The sequence below is a fragment of the Lissotriton helveticus genome, chromosome 2_1 (genome assembly GCF_964261635.1).
Source record: "Lissotriton helveticus chromosome 2_1, aLisHel1.1, whole genome shotgun sequence".
NCBI classification, from domain to species: Eukaryota; Metazoa; Chordata; class Amphibia; order Caudata; family Salamandridae; genus Lissotriton; species Lissotriton helveticus.
Genome location: NC_136059.1, coordinates 601219961 through 601236501, shown reverse-complemented (window position 1 = coordinate 601236501; position 16541 = coordinate 601219961). Strand labels below are relative to the sequence as shown.

The 16541-nt window shown below is 43.3% G+C and overlaps 1 protein-coding gene across 2 annotated transcripts in view; it reads left to right on the top strand.

Moving 5' to 3' along the window:
- OCLN (occludin) overlaps positions 1 to 16541 on the top strand; it is a 216627-nt gene that overhangs the window by 103833 nt on the left and 96253 nt on the right. For both annotated transcript variants that reach the window (XR_013607059.1, XM_078675296.1), the window contains exon 5: positions 11023 to 11156. Coding sequence is in view for 1 of the 2 variants with exons in the window: in XM_078675296.1 (XP_078531422.1) it covers positions 11023 to 11156 (134 nt within the window). In the remaining variant the exon portion in view is untranslated. The remainder of the gene's footprint in view (positions 1 to 11022; positions 11157 to 16541) is intronic.

Below are 16541 nucleotides of genomic sequence, written 5' to 3'. Positions count from 1 at the left end.
GGTCAATTGCTTTTCTCTACCCTGATAGGATTGCAGGACTGATAGGCCTGACATCTGCCGGATTGGGTCCCATATCCGCAACTACCGACTGACACTGGAAGTGCTACCATGAGTGGTAATATGTCGTAAGTGTTTGGCTCAACGTTCCGGTAATCTCCTTGCTCTTCACTTCTTGTTTTAAAATTGACATCAGCCTGCTGTGGCTGATCCTGCCCTTCTGACTTGAGTTGCTTTGCCTTCTCTGGTTCATATTGTTGTTAGTCCAGAGTGGTATAATCCGTAATGATCTGAATATGTTCATGTCTCGGCTCATTGGCGTGTTCCGTCTGCGCTGATCAGGTCTCAGCACGGCCGTGTTGAGACTCATTGACTCTTTGATTATGTGAACGATAAGCGAGCGCCCGTTGACAGTTTGTTGCTCTTGTTTATGCAACTTATCAACAGTGAATAGGCCTAGAAGCTACTAGTTCTTAGGATGCCCTTGATGAAGGATATGATGCTATAATGTCCTACAAGGGTCCTCATGGACCTCTATACTACTTCTACTTACGGTTCTATTGCTGCAACCTCGTGCAATGTTTCAGTTTAAATAAGGTTGTCAGGAATGTTCTTTACTGGTACTTTACTGGTACTTTATTGGTTACATCATACAATTTCAATGTTCTAATTACTTATGTGAATGGTCATATACACTTTACATAGTTGTCCCAATGTTTATGCAAGATTATTATGGACGGGAGGGTTACTGCGGTTTTCCTCGCGTCGCCATGCTTCTATACGACAGCTGGGGTGGGTGGGGTGGGGGGATGGGGAGAGAAGGGGGGTGTGTGTTGGTTGTTATGGTTTGCATTTTTACTTTTACTTCCTCTTTTCTCTTTGCTTTTCCTTTCTCTTCCAATCTATCCCTTTTCTCTTGACTGGACAAGTTGTATCTTCCACATGCTGTGTTTGTATATCCGGACATGGTTTATTCATGTATCATACCTGTATGCCCATACGCCTGCTCATGGTTTCAGCAAATGTAGCCACATAATGGTTAAAGCAGAGTACTCCTCATATAAGATGTTGTATAGCACGCCACTGCTTGGGATTTATAAGGTACTCATGATACATGTAATAATATAAATGCTACACCCTACGCTCAACACTCCGCTTGGAACGACCTCCCTTGACCAGCTAAAAATTCTGTCTATGAATGTTAAAGGTTTGAACCAGCCCATAAAAAAACAAAAGATATTAGACTATGTACGTAGACAGAGAGGGGACATCGTTCTGATGCAGGAGACTAAACTAGACTCTAAACAGTTTTATACTTTACGTAATAAGTCTTATTCGGAGGTTGTTGGGTCAAGTGCGCTTGGTAAAAAGAATGGGGTTCTGGTACTATTATCGAAACGATCCAAGATAGAACTCTTGTCTTCATCATCAGACGAAAAGGGACGCTGGGTTACAGTAAAACTTGCCAAAGACCACACAGAATTCTTTGTCACGAATATATACGCGCCTAACACTAATGATCTCAATTTTTGGCAAGACTTAGTCAAACAGATTGAAACAATACCTGACACGGCGGTACATATACTAGGGGGAGACTTTAACCTTCCACTTGATCCTGCCCTGGACAGAGACTCGAAGTGTGTGTTTAAACCGACCAAATCACATAATGCTTTCGTTAAACTGTGTCAACGCTTTAATCTGGTTGATACGTGGAGAATACAAAACCCTACTGACAGAGACTACACTTTTTACTCTTCCCCTCACGATTCGTACTCTCGCATTGACTACATCCTTCTTACACAGAATGGGGTTGCGAGAATAGAGGATACTTCAATAGAACCGAGAGTACTCTCGGACCATTCCTGCATTTCCCTTTCCATCAGCAACATTAAACCCTCCCCTAAACCGACATCGTGGAAATTCTAAACAAAGAACAAAATAAGGCCACTATCCAAGAAGCCATCCGATCATATTTGGATATAAACAGGAGAGGGGACACCTCAGATCTGACGAGATGGGAGGCGTTGAAAAGCACCTTAAGGGGGGTGTGCATCAAAATCCGCTCGGGAATGAACAGAGATTGTAATGCATAACTGGAAAAGCTGGAAACAGAAATAGCTCATCTAGAAAACAGGCACCAATTAACAAGGGATCGGGAAACACTTAATACCATGACTAATAAAAAATACGAATATAATAAGCTAGTTTGCGAAAGGGCGGGAGTATGGCTGACCAGAAGGCGAAATTTTTAACTCTGCGAATCTAACAAGGCCGGTAAAAGCTTGGCGGCATACCTAAAATTCAAAGTACAGAGGAATTCTATTAATGTCATAAAGGATTCTGAGGGAGTAAACCACTCTGATCCCCAAAAAATAACTGAGGTCTTTAAAGACTTTTATGAGGACCTGTATGCTAAAAATGACTCAGTTGATGAGGATAAAATTCAGGGGTACTTACAGGAGTGTGATCTGCCAAAGCTAAGTCCGGAAGAACAACACAGCCTTAACGAACCGATCTCAATCGGGGAGGTGGAGAAAGCAATCAGAGGATTGAAATGTGGGAAGGCACCTGGCCCTGATGGCTTTACAGCTAAATTTTATAAAAGTTTTGCAGCACATCTAGCTGAACCCCTTCTGCATCTTTTCCATGAATTCACGGAGTCAGGTGAAGTGAGGGGGACCCTGGCAGAGGCGACTATCGCAGTTCTGCCAAAGGATGGCAAGGACCCATCGTTACCAAAAAATTATAGGCCAATTTCCCTGATATTTGGATTGTAAGTTGCTAGCGAAGATTATGTCAACCCGATTACAAAAAGTTCTCCCTAACCTCGTACATCCATCCCAAGCAGGCTTTTTAAAACACAGACTATCTAGCGATAACACCAGAGTATTAGCCCACGCCTTAGAAAAAGCAAAACTTTTAAATACCCCCACAGTGGCAATCACACTAGACGCTGAGAAAGCCTTCGACAAGGTAGATTGGACCTTCCTTGAGGCAGTTCTACACAAATTTAATTTGGGGACGACATTTACTAAACTTGTAATGGCCTTATATGCTGGACCTACAGCCAGAGTTAGAGCGGGTGGCTCCTTTTCTTCATCCTTCTGCTTGAAACAGGGAACGAGACAAGGATGCCCGCTATCACCGTCTCTGTTTTTACTAGCGATAGAACCTTTCCTATACCATATCCGGAATAACGAGACCATTGCTGGTGTTCCGTTTGATGACTGCACTGTGAAATTAACGGCCTACGCTGACGATGTGCTCATCTTAACGGAGAAAGCTGACGAGACTATCCCGGCATTAATGGACGTAATTGGCGAGTACTCTAAAGTTTCAGGGTACAAGCTGAATAAAGACAAAACGGAAGTCAAGCTGCTAAATAACATCGGAAGTAGAGAAATACTTGGTTCATCTGGCCTCACCTGGCAGCCAAAAGCTTTTAAATATCTAGGCTTAGATTTTGAGAAAGACTTAATAACAACCTTAAAGGTAAATGAGGGCCTAACATTAACAAAGATCTCTACGTTACTAGATAGCTGGTCGCCCAAGTTTTTGTCCTGGTGGGGTAGGGCTGAGACCCTCAAAATGATGTGCACGCCTCTGGTTAATTATCTGGCTAGCATGCTCCCAATTACTTTTTCCGATGAATTCATCAAAAAAGTGGATAGACTGTTTGGAGAGTTTCTGTGGCGAGGGAAAAAAGCCAGGATATCATTGAAAAAGTTGCAATTAGCAAAAGAAAGGGGCGGCCTGGGCCTACCCTCGTTCAGAAACTACCAGACAGCTTTCCTTTGTAAGCAGGGGGCTCTTTGGCTAATTGACTCTCCATCTTATACTCCAGTATGGCTATCTATTGAGCGATCGTTAATGGCTCATGCACCCCTCTCGGCTCTCCTCAGCATGGACTTAACCCATTTACCTCACTCCAAATATATCCTATTAAATACTAGAAGGGCGCTCCTCAGGCTTGACCAGTCACATAAAACTGATTCGGTGATTAAGAAATCTACCCTAGTCTCGATATGGCATAACCCTATGTTTCGGATAGAGGGACAAACCCTTTACTGGGAGTTGTGGGCTAAACATGGTATCCATATGGTGAATGACCTCTATGAAAACGGTATGCCCATACCTTTTTCGATGCTGCAAGAGAAATTTAATTTGCCACCCGTAGAATTCTACCAATTCTTGAAATTGAAGGTCGCCATCTCTAAGCGTGCCCTCACTACTGATTCACCATGGCTGCCGACACGTCTCCGGATACTGTATAATGCTGACCATTTTGTGTCCAGAATATATAAATTGCTCCTCCCCTTGCCCAAGAAAGCACATAACTTAACTGAAAGCAAGTGGGAGTCGGAACATAATTCGACAGGTATTTCGATTGATTGGGAGGTAATACACAAAACTGCATTATCAAATTAGGTGTCCCCAATTCTATGTCAAACGAAATACATGTTGTTGAACAGAGTGTTTTGGACCCCTCAGAGGCTGTTTAAATGTAATCTGAAGGATACGCCTAATTGCTGGAACTGCCAGGCTGCACCTGGAGACCTGGCGCACATGCTCTTCGATTGTTCCCTATTGAGATCATTTTGGAAAAAAATATTTGCATATATCCAACAAGTACTTGGAATCACACCCGTTCAGGAATTTGTATATGTCATTTTGGCCCCCTTAGAAGCACAACTACCTGACATTCATGACCGACAATTGCTAGATATCATGTTGACACTGGCGTGCAAGGTCGTTCTCTGTAAATGGAAGAATTTTGCTGAAGTCAACTTCAAAATATGGCTGGAATGGCTCTCCTTCTTGAGAGGGGCAGACAATCCGGCACTGCAGTCAGCCACATGGAAGCCTTCTAACAAAAAATTGTGGTCCTCCTTGGACGCGTCTTCCTCCCACTTTGAGCCTCCATGATACAAAATTCAACAGACTGCCTGGCTTCATAGACTACAGTATCTCTGTTTGACCCCAAGTTTCCACGTTTCAATGCTCTCCAGGCCTGAATGCTTAATGTATACTTATTGTTACCTGTAACGCGCTCCGTGCTTCTGTAAACCGATTGCTATTGATATATTGATACATCTGTCCTCTTTCTCCTCTCTTTTTCCTCTTTTCTTTCTCTTATTCCTCCTTTCCTTTCCCTACTCTTTTTCTGTTCAGTTCAGTTCATTATTGTAGGCGTCATTGTGCCAATATTGCATCCATCTATGTGATGAAGAATTTAGTGTGTTGTCTTTGCTTCATTTTTCCCAATCTTCAATAAAAAAGATTTGAATTAAAAAAAAGAAAACAGTGCTCACAGGCTGTAATTAAAACATGTAGAGTAACAACACATGTAACTGGGGTAGACCTCATGGGAGGTTACAATGGGAGAAACGGAAGTACTAAGGAGAGACTACTAAGCATATTGACAAATCAAAAGCCATCATTTACAAAGGACTGTAACAGGAGCCAATTGAAAAGATGGGCGGAGATTAAAATCCATACTTCAATACAGCATGTCTCGAAGAAACAACGCAAGCGCTGCCTAGGCGAGACCTAATACAAGGGTACCAGATGCTGTCAGACACTCTGACATTGGGACATGCCTGTATGTAGGGGATATTCCAGTCGCAACAGTTAATTTAATATAGTTGTTAGGCATTACGTACCTAGGTCTGCAAACCAAATTCATTAGTGTGTGCCTTAGACCCCAGGCGAGGGGAAAAAGGGGTTCAGTCCAGTTAGTGTGAAATACTGATAACTGCAAACTTGTCCAAGACCTGTAGCATGCATTGGATAGACGCTCTGGAACACCAGTGAGACCATATGCAACTTGGTCCCTATTAATGTTTCATCTTTACACTTCATGTCCTATTTATTTATTTTTTTATTTTTTATTTATTTATAATAGATAGCTGAAGTACTCAAACAACCGGCTATCACAGAGGGTCTAATCCTAGAGCAAGATAGTTATTGGAACACAGTTCAGTTAGCTTGCATGCTAAAGCATTTGTTGAGGAGATGGAGTTTCAGGTCTCTTGTGAAGCAGGAGAAGGAAGGGTTGCATCTTGGATGCCTAGTTAGTGTGTTCCATTTGCTGACGGCTTTTCCAGAAATAGAGAGTCTTGTTTGATTTCCTTTTTAGTTTGGGAGGTATGAGGAGAAGTGAGTTGGAGCTCCTCAGAGTTGTGGTTCTTCCTGCTTTTATAAGTTTGTTGTCAAGATAGTGTGTGAAGGGCTTTGTGGGTGATGCAGGCAGTCTTATAAATGCATCTTCGTTTGATGGGAAGCCAGTTGAAGGACTTGAGGGCTGATGTGGTGTGTTCATATTATATTTATATTAAAATACATGGGAGCCTATGACCTGTGCGAAAGCCTATCTCAATTTTCATCATTAAAGGTGACTTGTGATGTCTCTAGTCCCCTGTAATAGAAATGAAGTTGCTGCTCAGCTGTAGTAATATATAATATATATTTTCACTGAAGAAACAAAGGTTACATGGATGTTGTAGTTAGGCTCACGTTTTACTCGTAGTAACTATAGAAATTCAGCAATCAAAGTTACCGGAGGTGACGATAACTTACTCCCCCGCAATTCACTGCTTATGACATTACATCACTCATGACATGGTCATTTGAGATGTCATGAGTGATGTCATCGACACCACTCATGACATCATCCAGTGATTGAAAGTGTTTTTTAAAAGTTTGAGTGTTAAAAATATATACCAAGGTACCACTGAAGTTAAATTAGTATAGTTTGTGTACTACTGAGTGATACTATTTCTAACATATATTATGTGAGTGACTGTGTTACTGTATCTGTATGTGAATGGGTGTGTGAATGGCAGTAAAGTGGAATAAGTGGCTTTGTGAGTAACTATGGGTAAGTGGATGTGAGTAGCTGTATGGATGACTGAGTGGCTGTGTGAGTGACTTTATTGGTGAGTGCGTGTGTGTCGGTATATGGGTGGGTGAATGCGTGCATTAGTAGATGTAGTAGTGAGTGGGTGTGTGAGTAGATGTAGTGGTGAGTGGGTGGGTGTGTGAGTAGATGTAGTGGCGGGTGAGTGGTGTTTCAGTGGCTGTATGGGTCTGTGTGTGGGTGTGAGTGGCTGTATCAGTGACTCAGTGGCTGTGTGAGTGGGCCTATGTGTGAGTAGCTGGGTGTGGAAGTGGGTGTATGGGTGAGTGATAGGCTGTTTGAGGAGTGTGTGGGCAAGTGAGTGGATGTGAGTAGTTGTATAGCACAACCAGTGTCAATCAATCAGAATATTGGTAAAGCGTACTACTTACCCGCGAGGGTCTCAAGGTGCGGGGGGGGGGGAGAAAGTGCTGCTGATAGAGCGCGCAGGTCACCCGACTCACAATTTTACCATATACGCATTGGGCCCATAAATTCAATCTTCCATATTTATTAATCGGGTAACCTTACACTCTACTATTCCTGTTCCTTCCTATTGTATTTTCCAATGTACCCGACTTACCACTCCACTGTTACGGGTACCTATGATCACAATGGATCAGGGAGCTAGCTGTGAAAATAAGTAAGCAAAACAAAAATACCATATACAGTTGAATAATGTTTTTGTACTCTTAAATAACCACAAACTCGGGAAGTTTTCAAGACCTTTATCTAATCATTATTATCTTCTAGTGTCATTAGCCAAAGGTTCACCCCAATCAAACTATCTATCGCGAGAATCATAACAATTGTATAACTATGTATGAGAGTAAGAAACATTTAGAATCATGAAAAATAAAGGAAGGGAAAATAAGGAACACGCTATTTTAGATAAACAGAACTTCACAACTTCACTAAAGGCGGGTAAAGAAAGGGAACATACTAATCAAAGTAGACTTTCGAAACTCACTAACGATTCAGAGGAAATGAGACTCAGACTATTTGATTTATCCAGATATGCTTATTCTCTATAGGAAGGGTAAGAATGGAACAAACATATATGCAAACAGTTTAGCATTTACTAAAGGTAGGTAAAAAAGTGGAACACGCTAATAAACAATAAAACATGAAAAATCTCATTTAAGGAGAGAAGGTTAAATGACATATGTAAATGTATACTTCGTTCAAGACAATAGGAAAGAGTTTAGAATGACGGACACCCACATGGATTATATTTACCTAGGACAGATTGTAGAACTAACCCTGGCCACGGGTTAGTTGGGAAAAGCGGGGACAGGACCGTCAAGGACTTAGGTTGCCGGTAGGCGAACAGGTACGGCTCATGGACAGTCAGGACAGGATAACACCAGGATTTGGATCAGGACCGAATTCGTCTAAGGGTACGACCAACACCTGCAGCTTCGGATGCAACGCCTGTGCTACTCCCTCTCTGCAAGGAATCTTCCAATAACCCCGATTGGGTTCTCGAATCTCCCAGCCAAATGCTTCTCCAGCACTTAAGGTTTCCAAACCCCGATTGAGTTTGTGGAAATTACGGACAGAGTGCTCCGCAGCTCTCTGTATCAATCACCTATAGAGTTCGTTGGGTCAGTGACAGGTCAGCTATTCGGACAAGTCGGACAAATTCTCTTGCTAAACCTAGGCTAGTTATACTGTTTTCGGGTCAGTGTACCACCCACTAATGTTGCAAGTGAAAGGGTCCTCAAGTTCTGATTGGACAAAGGAGGGGATTAGGTCACCATTTACCTAAGATTTTGACTTTCCCAGACTTAATATTCAGTTCTCGTACCCACCCCTTAAGTTCTAGCTTCCCATGACACTAGATTTACAGAATACAATAGAGTATACAGTAGTGAAATACAATTGTAACAATTTTAGGTACAAGTCGGCTTCTGCAGCTTGGTCACAGTTCAGGTTCCCAGGAGCATCTTGGCTTTGGCTGCCAGCTGGCTGGGCTCCACTGCATCATGAGGTTCTTTCCCTCATCAAGTGACGAGTACCAGAAAGGCTTTTCAAGATGGAGTCACGAGTGTTCCTCAGGCCCCAAAGAATGGAGTACATGAAAAGTAAGCGAAAACAATTTAGAAATACAGAAAAATGTAATACACTGTATACCATGAAAAGCTACACTATACCCCTTACTTTATAATAACTATAGCATTAGGATAAGTGCGGAACGAACAACTTTGCGAAAGCAGCTTTGCAAGCACGGAGCATATGAGAAAACAAAGCGGCCATTTTAGCAGTATTGCGCATGAGCAAACATTTCCCACCAGAACTGCAAGTGTGTCACGTCACGTGATTATGACCGATGCATGCGCAGACTAAATTCCCGCGAAGCAGCGGCCATTTTAGTGGCAAGCGTTATTACTGTTTAGTAAACACATAGGTAAGCGTCACTGGGACACCCCGTGTAGTGTAAAAGGTGCAATATTAGTAAGACAAACATATTGATTAGACTATTAACACTATTCGAGGTTCATGAGTACAAGCAAGTCGCGTAACGTGCGAATCCTTGCTCCATCAATGCTACTGCTCGAAAATCCAGGTCTTGAGTCTTCTGAAGGTTAGCAGGTTACTGGGTCAAATGTCCCTGGGTGTCCTGTTCCCACCAGGGCACAAAATGTGAAGGATGGGGACCCCTGGGGGAGCCTCAAGGCCCATGTTCCCAGCCGGTTCTCTACCTTCTCCAGGACCTGGCATTGTTCTTGCACACAGGGAGCTGGAAATGAAGCTCCCTGTGTGCGAGGGCAATAGTTTCATCTCGTACCCTGCCCGCATATCTGAGGGGAGGTCCAAGGGCGATATATGGCTCCAGGAGGAATGCGACGTGCCCCCTCCTTTGTTTTATACGTTTGGCGAGGTGGTAGTTCCCAGGGCCAGGGACAAGCTCACCCCCATTTTCTTTTCATTTTTAATAATCACCCCGGGGATGTGGTGGTGAAGATGGTTTTCCCTGGTGTCTAGGGGTGGTGGAGTCCATGCGTCCCCACTAAATATAAACAATACCCCCTGGAGGTGGCTGTCCCCGGGTCAATAATAAGCACATGGAGGGGGGGCCTGTGCACGTCCTCCCTTTATTTTATTTTATTGCTGCATGCCCCTGGCCCACCTGAGAGCTACATTTTTAACCAGCGCAAACATTTTACAGTGTATTAAAAAAAACATTGCTCGTTTGCCCTGCCAAGATCAAGGCTATGCATGGGGTTATGGTATTCATACCCTGCCACCCCCCCTTTTTTTGCGCTTTTGTTATGGGACTTGACTGAAGCAGGGTCCGATGCTGGCTGCCAACACTTCCTTGTTGAAGTGTTGGCAGCCAGTCAGCGCTGTGCAGATCTCTGCACATGCTCGTTATTATTCTTAAAGTAGTCACAGTCGTAGATATACAAATTTGGATCTCCTTTAATATCTCACAAACTACTGAACGGATTCATACCAAATAACAAAATAAAAAGCACACTCTGTGGACCACAAGCTCGCTTCCTGCCAAATTTGGTGCAATTCCGTCCAGCAGTTTGGGTTGCGGCATGTCTAAAGAGTCTATTGGAAACGCACTTGTTTTTGACGTATATAGATAGTGGGAGACATGTTTGGGATGGAATCTCCCCATGTGGTCAGAAATGCAGATACTTTTTTTTTCTGGGACCTTTTTCCTAATAGCCTATTTTGTGACTTTCCTATATAGTCTTTGCTTGTATGTCTCGTCTAAGAATTTGTCTACGGATGCATACAGCTCTTTGTGTCCGTTTGCTTTTTGATGTCTTTCCTGAGTTCCTGCTTGGGCACCAATTCATGATCCAGATCAGCTATTAACACAGTAAAGCTACCAGATTTCTGTATGCTTTTGGCAGATCTGGCCTTGCACCATTCATTATCACACATTTACCTCTTGTAACATTTTCAAATATGCCCCCCACCATCCCCACCCCCACTCAAGCTTTTAGCATTTTCAATAATCCTGCCTGAAGGAAGAACGTTTTTATGTGCTTTTATGTTATTATGTACCGTTTTTAAATACTTATTACACATGCTGGTGTATTTTCTATAGGATGTTTCGTTTCGGAGTGTTCGCCTCATATCTTACCTGTTTATTTATTTATTAGGTGAAAAATGTAGCAGATGATCCGGAACCAGTACCCCCGAATTCAGAATATGGTTATCCAGTCAATGGTTCTGTTCAGAATTACAAAAACACCGATGGGGTTATGTCTTATCCCAGTCCCTACAAATCACAGCCGTAAGTAACTAATTTTACCATTTGAGTAGAAAGATAACCAAAAGCAATTCATGCACTTTGCAATTGGTCCCTAGAGAAGCGATTTTGAATGCATTTAGTAAACGTATTCTATAAACGTAACTTTTTTGGGTTAAATCCTAGTCTTTCCACTTGAAATCTAAATGGAGTTCTAAAATATTTATATCTGAATCCATGGAAGAACAAAATCAGTGATTCATGTTTAGATCTCGCCTGAGGCAGCGAATTTGCGCTGACCTTTCGAGATTTTTTGTATCTTAAACAGTAAAAGGTATTAAAGCCCATCCTTTTCTTGCCATTGGTTATCTATCATTCTCACATCTTTGGTTTTCTTTGATCATCTGGTCCGGCTTAATTTTGCTGGACGATCTGGTTTCAGAGGACTTGGGGAGGTTTTGAGTTTCACTTATTTAGATTCAAAACACGCACACAGTAGGATTTTGGGTTTCATCAATGTATTTGCACACGTACGCGAGTGGTCACACTTACGCGAGGTCACACTTAAAGACGCGTAGGATTTTGGGTTTCATCTATGTACACACACGCGCACAAACATACGCACACACACTTAGACGCGCTGTCATACTTACAGAGATGCGCACATTAGACACGCGCACACTTAAGCACACTTTCACACTTAAGCGCACCCTCGCCCTTTCGTGCGCCCTTTCTTGTGCGTGCCCTCTCACGCTCTTTCTCTGACTCTCACTCGCACTCTCTCTAAATGCACTTTGACTCGCCAGTTGTAACATAGGCCAAACTTGGAGGCTTAACTTAGCCAGAGGTAGGAAGGGAGGTTAAACAGGCATCAGTGTGGTCCATTGCAATTCATCAAGATCACATCAGGACCAAACATGGTGATTGATAATTAGGTTTATTAATTAAAATCACAGTAAAAAATTGTAAAACAAAGCCTGAATTGTAGTGTCCAAATACACCTTCATCGTTTTACATTAGGGTGAGTGGAAGCCTCCTAGTGAACTGTAAGTCGCATGTGGTGAGATTTCATACTGTTTGAGAAAAAGTTCTTAAAATGTATTGCAAAATTTTTCAATGAGGAACGATCAGGGATGCTAAGGAGTTTGTGCTGCAAGTGAATGTGGATGCAGGTGCTTGCAATGAAGAGTGTGACCAGAGTCCTAGCAATGTTCCCATGGGCTATAATGCGAACAGGCAACTCTTTCCTTCACTTGAGTTGTAAGAGTACTAAATGGTTAGCAGGGTGGTCCACAAAACCCTAATCCCTGGTACCACTGCACCTGCTGAATTAATTGTGGCTATACCTCTCAAGTTGTGATGTCGCTTATGACTTTAAAAAATGTAACTTTGCCCCAGTCCCTGTAACGGAGCTCAAAAAGTAACAACGTTCTGAGCGAAATGCATTCACTGCTTGCATACTGAGTGGACTTACTGCTACTTGGCTTTCAAAGTCTTCTAGTCTGGTCTCCCGACGACCAAGTCCCTCAGAACCGAATTGGTGTAACTCCAGGGCAGCACGCAGAAATAAGCCTTGGATAAAGTGGTCATTCCTTAATATCTTAAAAGTGGTTGTACTGTAAAATCTAACTTTAAGCCCAGGTGTTCCCAGAGACCTTTTTAGTTTCATATATTTTGAGTAATGTTCATTTAGGTCCCTCTTTGATTAATTTGTTTTTGTTCGTCGTTTTGACAGTGCTTGGGGATTTTTGGGTTGTTTTGATCATGTTATGTTGTTAGAGCTTTTAAAGCACACTTTTACCCAAAGGTATCCTGGCGCTGAGCACTGTCTAACTGGTTTCCATGGGTGTGGCGTCCTATTCAGAGAACAGCCATGTTTTCATCCCCTTCCTAAAGGAAAGGAGCTCCGTAGAATTCCTGAGATGCACTGACGGGGTGTTCCAGGCTTTTGCGGCACAAAAGATGAAACTGCTGTCACCCCAGTTAGCTTTATTCCCTCGGGGAATGATCACTTATTTTCCTTCCGAGAGGCGCAACACTCTTCTGGGGACATACCATTGGAGACGTCTGCTCAGATATTCAGGACCACTGCCCATCAAAGACTTAAAAATCGTGCACAGCGCTTTGAATTGTGCACGTTTTTGAACTGGGAGCCAGTGCAGGTGTGGAAGTCCATGTCTGACTGAGTCGAACCTTGGTGTGCCGGTTAGCAGCCTGGCTGCCACATTTTGCACTAGCTGGAGTCTGTACAGATGTTTTTTTTGAATGTTCAGTTACAGACTGTTGCAATAATCCAGCCGTGACAAAATGAGGGCTGAGACTGCTGTCCGAAAGCTGTCCTCTGTTAGGAAAATGTTTTGCTCGTCGAGACAACGCCGCTGACCTGTTCGCCAAAGGCAAGTTTAATGTCCTTAATCACACCCAGGTTTTTGGCTTTCACAGTGGGTGATGGGGGCTTACCCATTTCTTCAGGCCACTGGTCAGGTGTCCAGAGGTTGGGGTTATTCCCAAATATAATGAACTCCGTTTTGCCTGCATTAAGTCTCAAGCAAGTGGCGGACATCCAGCTGGATATGTCATTCAGGCAATCATGGCATCTTGAGGCCGTTTCAGTTTCTTTGCCTCTCTGTAGGGACAGCTTAATTTGTGTCGTCCGCATAGGATGTTAATTGAAGCTCGAAAGATCTTATCAGGGCTGCCAGCAGGCTGACGTATATATTAAAAATCATGGGGCTGAGGGAGGACCCCTGTGGCACCCCGCACGGAAGGGAAAAAGTCTTAGACCTATCCCTCCGCAGATCCACCGTTTGCGTTCTATCGGCAAAAAAGATTTCAGGAGGCTCCAGGCCCTGCCCCGAACCCCTGCCATCGATAACCGGTCCATCAGAACATCGTGATGGACTGAATCGAAGGCTGCCGACAGATCCAGCATAACCAGGATGGCCCCGCCTCCCTGATCCACAGCCTCTCGAACCTCCTCAGTGGCTTTGATTAGAGCTAGCTCCGTGCTATGTCCTGCACGAAAGCCGTACTGCGTAGGATCAAGCACATTGTTGCTCTGAAAGAACGTGCTGAGTTACACATTCATGGTCTTCTCTTAAAATTTTTGCGGTCAGTGGAAGTCATGAGAGGGGTCTGTAGTTATTCAGATCACTTGGATCCAGGTTCGTTTTTTTATCAGAGGGAGTTTTGAGGCCGATTTCCAGGTTTTAGGGTACCGGCCTGATTCAATGATGGTGTTAAACAGTGGCGTAAGAGTGGAAGCAATGACCTCTGGGGTGCTTTTGATCACCGATACTGGACAGGGGTCCTGGGTAGACTCAGATTGAGACACCAACAAAAGTTTAGTTACCTCATGAGTCTCCAGTGGTGTAAAACCCTCTAAAATATGTGAAGTGCTGATGGCCACAGGCTTGGCCTGGCTGCCACCTCACCCACCCCTCCTTGGTGGTTGATGAAAGAGGAGAAAATAACTTCCACCTTATTAAGAAAAAAGGAGGCTAACGATTCACAGAGTGCTGGACTGCTGTGAGTGTTAAGTTTAGTGGGGTTCGTAAGGTTGGTAATAGTTCTAAACAATTCTCTAGAGGAGGATTTGGCCTCATTAATCTGCTCCGCGAAATATGCTTTTTTTGCTTCTAGGAGTCATTTTTTGCTTCTCTGAGTCATTTTTTATAGTTAGGCTTACTTTATAAGCTTCTTAGTTTCTATTGTTGTACCCTTTTCTCCATACCTGCTCCATGCTCTTACAGTCTGTTTTGTGCTTTTGCAGGTTATCTGAGAACCAAGGAGTTGAGGGATGGGCTCGCTTAGGTGTAAATAAAAAAATAAATAAATAAATATACAATTTAGCCGGGCAAATGTTATGCATGCGGCCTCAATCCACATCGAGTAAGCCGCTGTGACCTCTTCCACACTGGCCGGGAGACTTGGGGCAGTTGATTAAAAAAAATTCCCTAAGTCAGTACTATCAATGTTTTTACAAACCCCTATAACTATCTTCTCCTTGGCTTGGTTTTAAATTGGTTGTATGGAGTCCGCGAAAGAGTACAAATAATGGCGGCATGATCCGTCCAAGGGAGTGGCAGTATCTCCGTCAGGGTCTAAAGTATGCCCGGCAACATGTGTAGGGCAATCTACCCGCTGCTCGAGATCCCCTCCATTCATAATTTTCTTCAGTCTCATGTTATTCATGTCTGAGGGGTCCTCCAAATAAAAGTTAAAGTCCCCCAAAATTGTGAAGGAGTCAGCGCACAGCCCCTTCTCCAAAAGAGTACTAATAGAATCAAGATAAGCACCTCTCGGGCCCGGGCGGGGGGCAGTAGATAAGCATAGCTTTGAATGTGTCCTTTGGGGAACATCGCACACTTAATGACTGGGTTTCACAAGCTGGGTTGGAGGCTGTAGAGAATGTGGGCTCTAGGCTGTTGTGATAAACCCCTCCTTAAAGGTCTATCCAACGTGTGGCAGAGAAAGTTAGGGGGAGAGGCTTTGGCAATGTCAGGTCCTGAGGCGTTATCCGTCCATGACTCGGTTATAAATTCCATCTTAATATTGTGTTCCTCAATAACAAAGGAAGCATTCTCTGCTGTGTTTAACCAGAGACCTGGCATTTAAGAGTAGGCATTTAATAGGAGCAGCGTCGCTCTGCTTGTTTGTACCACCTGACTGATTAAAAGAGTAGTTACTAGGAAGGGCCATAATGTGCGGAAGGTGCTGATGACATTTTGTGCAGGAGGCTGCCAGGTCTTCCGGCATGATACTGGGCAGGAACCTGGGTCAGCACGCCTTTCCACCCTCTGGAATAAGTCTGTAAATCTGGTCTAAAAAGATCATGTGATCCTACTAATGCTGATCAGTTTATCGATTCTTACCAAAGTGGATTTGGTTTGCCAAAAGTTCTAGAATTGCTTATTTATCGTTTTTATTGCTGGTAACTTGTGCTGCTGAGTTCACTTTTTAGTCTTTTACTTTTTCTTATTTTAAATCTTTTGGTTGTAGGGAAGTAATCTGACCAACTCGCCTCGAGGTTTCTTAATATCTATTTTCACATGTTGAAATGAGTAGGTCTGCTTAGATTATGTATGTTGATTATGGTTTGGGGTCTGCTCTTTGAATTTATAAATTGCTCAGATGAGCCCCTGTCACATCACTGCCTTGGTCTTCTGGTTTGGAATTCATGTTGCTCTTATGCAGCTTTTCACTGTTGCATGATCAGCTCACCAGCACCATCTCTTGGGCCACCTATTCCCAGCCTCTTCTTTTATTATTTACCAGAGTGGGGCAGTGACCGTCTTACCGGCATCTCCTTTGTCAACCCTGGAGGATTTATTGTAATGGCATCTTTGCATGTTTCTTTTTCATTCGAAAAGACATACAGGTTTGCTTTTTTCCCAGTGCTGCACCGTGCTAGTGGTGGTCTTTCATTCA